This window comes from Contarinia nasturtii, unplaced genomic scaffold (genome assembly GCF_009176525.2).
Source record: "Contarinia nasturtii isolate CC-2019 unplaced genomic scaffold, AAFC_CNas_1.1 Cnas_scaffold_2344, whole genome shotgun sequence".
In the NCBI taxonomy this organism is placed as follows: domain Eukaryota; kingdom Metazoa; phylum Arthropoda; class Insecta; order Diptera; family Cecidomyiidae; genus Contarinia; species Contarinia nasturtii.
In genome coordinates, this window is record NW_022199666.1 from 1 (window position 1) to 3,300 (window position 3,300).

The following is a 3,300-nucleotide window of genomic DNA, read 5'->3' on the forward strand; positions in this document are numbered from 1 at the left end:
ATTTATTTTTTGTTTGACACATGTGAGTGTTGGTTATAGCTGCGCGCTCTCTTTCTCATTTGACAGAGTGTCAGCTCGAAAAATTGGAGGCAAACGCAACAAATAACGAGAACGCCATTGAGAATAGATACAAAGGGAATGCAAAATTAAAGAGTGCACTGCTGTTGTTGTTGTCCAAAAAGCAACCAAATCTTAGAGTGACGCTATTAAGAAGTGCACTTGGTGAATTGAATGTGTATTGTGTGAGTGGTGGTTATTTTTTTTATCCTCTACTCGTTCTTGTATTGGGCTCCCGTTTATTTATGTTTATACACGTTTTGTTTACGGTGCACTCCATCACCAGTGTCGAGTTTCGAGCAATTCGTATAATATGCATATTTAAAGTTGACATTTTACAGACGCGCTGATACAAACACATCAATTTCAAAATATTAAAAAAAGTAACAACAATTGTTTTTATTTTACGATTTTTTTTTCATACGATTTTATTGAATAAGTAAAGCACGTGTTAGTTTATAAGTGTAAAAGATTTAGGCGATTAGAAATTGGCATTCCACGGTTGCGGAAGTGTCCATCCATAAAAAATATATACATATATACAAACACACCACAAATTGAAAGAAATGAGTGAAAGATCCGAAAAAAATAATCAAATTGCATTGTTTATGAAAATATCGGGTAAGCACTGCGGCCGCATCACCCAATGCGATTTTGTGAAATAATCTTATTCGTTCATCTCCCGAAAAGGTGCTGATTTCGATACCGCACGCCAAGCACTCACCGTAAACAATTTGGAACAGGCAATCATTTATCATTTAGAACGAACAAATGCGATCGGTGCACCAGAGGCTGATGTTGCAGGTAATTTGAAACGAAAATGATTTCGTATTGGGATAGCTGCGATTGTTGTCATGCCACCCGTTTTTTACATATTTATTTTTTGTTTGTTTTCTATCCATAGCGGCATCCACATCGACCGACGCAAATTTACCAATTGACGATGATGACGAGGTTCGACCGCCCATTCCACCGAAACGTGAACAACTCATTTTACCAAATGCAGACAAATTTCCGTATCGCAAACCGAAAATAGAGAATATTCTTGGCTTTTCAAATAGCACACGTGAATTGTTCAATCGTCAAATGAATGCAAGCGAAGCACAACCGTCCACAAAACCAGCCGTACCAAGCCGATTGAGCGAACTATTTCGGCCACCCGTTGATATAACATTTGGCGGTTCATTTGAAGCGGCTCGTGACTATGCCAAAGAGCAAAATAAATGGCTTATCGTTAACGTACAAGATATGAGTGATTTTAATTGTCAAGTACTCAACCGTGATATTTGGTCAAGTGGCAAATTACGAGAGGTCATTCAACGGTACTTTGTCTTTTGGCAAGTGGCCATTGATAATACGGACGGCCATCGATTTCAAGTGTTTTATGGTATACAAGTATTTCCATATGTTGGCATCATTGATCCACGTACCGGGGAAGAAAAACTTTGCTACAAAACTGGATTCAAACTTACACTCAACGATTTTATGGACACATTGAAAATTTATTTGAAAGAAAATACACCACATCCAAATGCAGTAAGTGTCAAAGTCCAATGGACAAGATGAATTTCGGACATTTTGATGATGATAATTTTTTTGTTGTCGAAACTCTCTTTTCGAGCATTGAACTGAAAAATAAACAACATTTCTAATTTTTTTTTTCTTCCTTTCAGGTTGATGGCATTGTCAGCATTGTCGATGAAAAATATTTCGAAATTAAAACCACAAACTCAACAAAAAATCATGCAACAGCATCACCGAATCCAAAGCGAAAACGACTTGAACCCTCATCACTGACTGAACAAGAGCAAATCGAATTAGCCATTGGTAGGTGTAAATCTTATTGTTTTCATGTAAACTCACTGAAGACGGACATCACACGTAAAGACATTCAGAGGCTCTTCAGATTTTATAATCTTTATACATTTACGCCATGTTTTCAAAACTGAATTAGTTTAAGAGATGGGTGTCTTACAAAAATTCGTAACAAATAACGACCGAACTATTTTGTTTTCGTTATATCTTCTATTTTGAATCGACTTTCAATAGCCAATGTTTCTGTAAATTTCGTAAATGTATATGCACGAAAAATGGCAACTCTATTGAAAAAAAATCCAGATAAATTTAATTTATAGATTTCAACTTTACACGTATGATAAATTCGCCATTTCCCTGCTAATGATTTTTGTTTCAAATTTCAGCTCATTCATTGCGTGAAGTGAATGCAACCAAAGATGACAATAAAAGTGATAGTTTTGGTGAACCATCATCGGACGAAGTGGACTTTGATTTCGATGATGAATCGTCAAATAAATCGTACGTAAAAAGAAATACGTGTCGATGCTTTCGTGTAAATTATCGTAAGTGTTGGTTTCACATAATACTAATTATCATTTTTTTCTTCTTATGCAGTTTCGACATGAGTTATCCACAAATGAAGCCAAAATTGTCACACTCACTTAACCAGAGCCATAATGAAGATGCGATTGCAGGTCCATCAAACGACGAATCTCCGCCGAAAATATTCAAATTGAACATCGATTGCTTTGACGAGATATTTGAATATTTGGGCGTGAAAGATTTGCATTCATTCGGACAAACATGCAAGCGAATGAACAAAGTGGCCGGCGAATATTTCAAACAAAATCATTCATCGGCTGAGATATTCTGCGAAAAAGATGGAATTCACACAGTTTATTCGGACAAAGACGGTGTTATAGATAATCTTATTCAAACATCTGGTTTTATTAAGTTCATTCCATGCATTTCAATTAATTATCGTTTTGAGTCCACTCAACCGATGGGTCCACTCAAATATATTAAATCGCACATCAGTGAATTTGAAGCAACCAACCACATTTATCTGTGGAAGTTATGCATTAAAAACGAAACAGTTGAAAATTTTAAACAATTGTTGCCTCAACTGGAAATTCTTCAACACCGACATTGCACGATGTATGGTGACTTTTACGATTTGATATTGAAACATTGTAAGAATTTGAGAGAGATTTATATTCAAGAATCGGATGTTGGTTACCGAATAAATGGTAAACTCAACTGGTTATTACAAGAATATCCAAAGCTTGAACGATTAGAATTGATGCCTGATGATTCTTACAAATTTGAAGAGCTAGTTGAATTTGAAGAGCTACGTGAATTTTTCGTACGCAATCCAAATGTACAGAGATTTTCAATTACCTTAGAATATTTGTGGCACAACGCTAACATATTTTTAAATTCCAA

At 35.6% G+C, this 3,300-nt stretch overlaps 1 protein-coding gene across 1 annotated transcript; it reads left to right on the forward strand.

Moving 5' to 3' along the window:
- Window positions 1-80: 80 nt before the first annotated feature.
- On the forward strand, window positions 81-3,286 carry LOC116348194 (the record flags this gene model as incomplete). Its single annotated transcript, XM_031779108.1, has 6 exons — window positions 81-678; window positions 748-861; window positions 962-1,593; window positions 1,731-1,884; window positions 2,259-2,373; window positions 2,470-3,286. Coding segments are annotated over exons 1-6 (1,887 nt in total), but the record flags the coding sequence as incomplete, so codon positions are not given.
- Window positions 3,287-3,300: the final 14 nt, after the last annotated feature.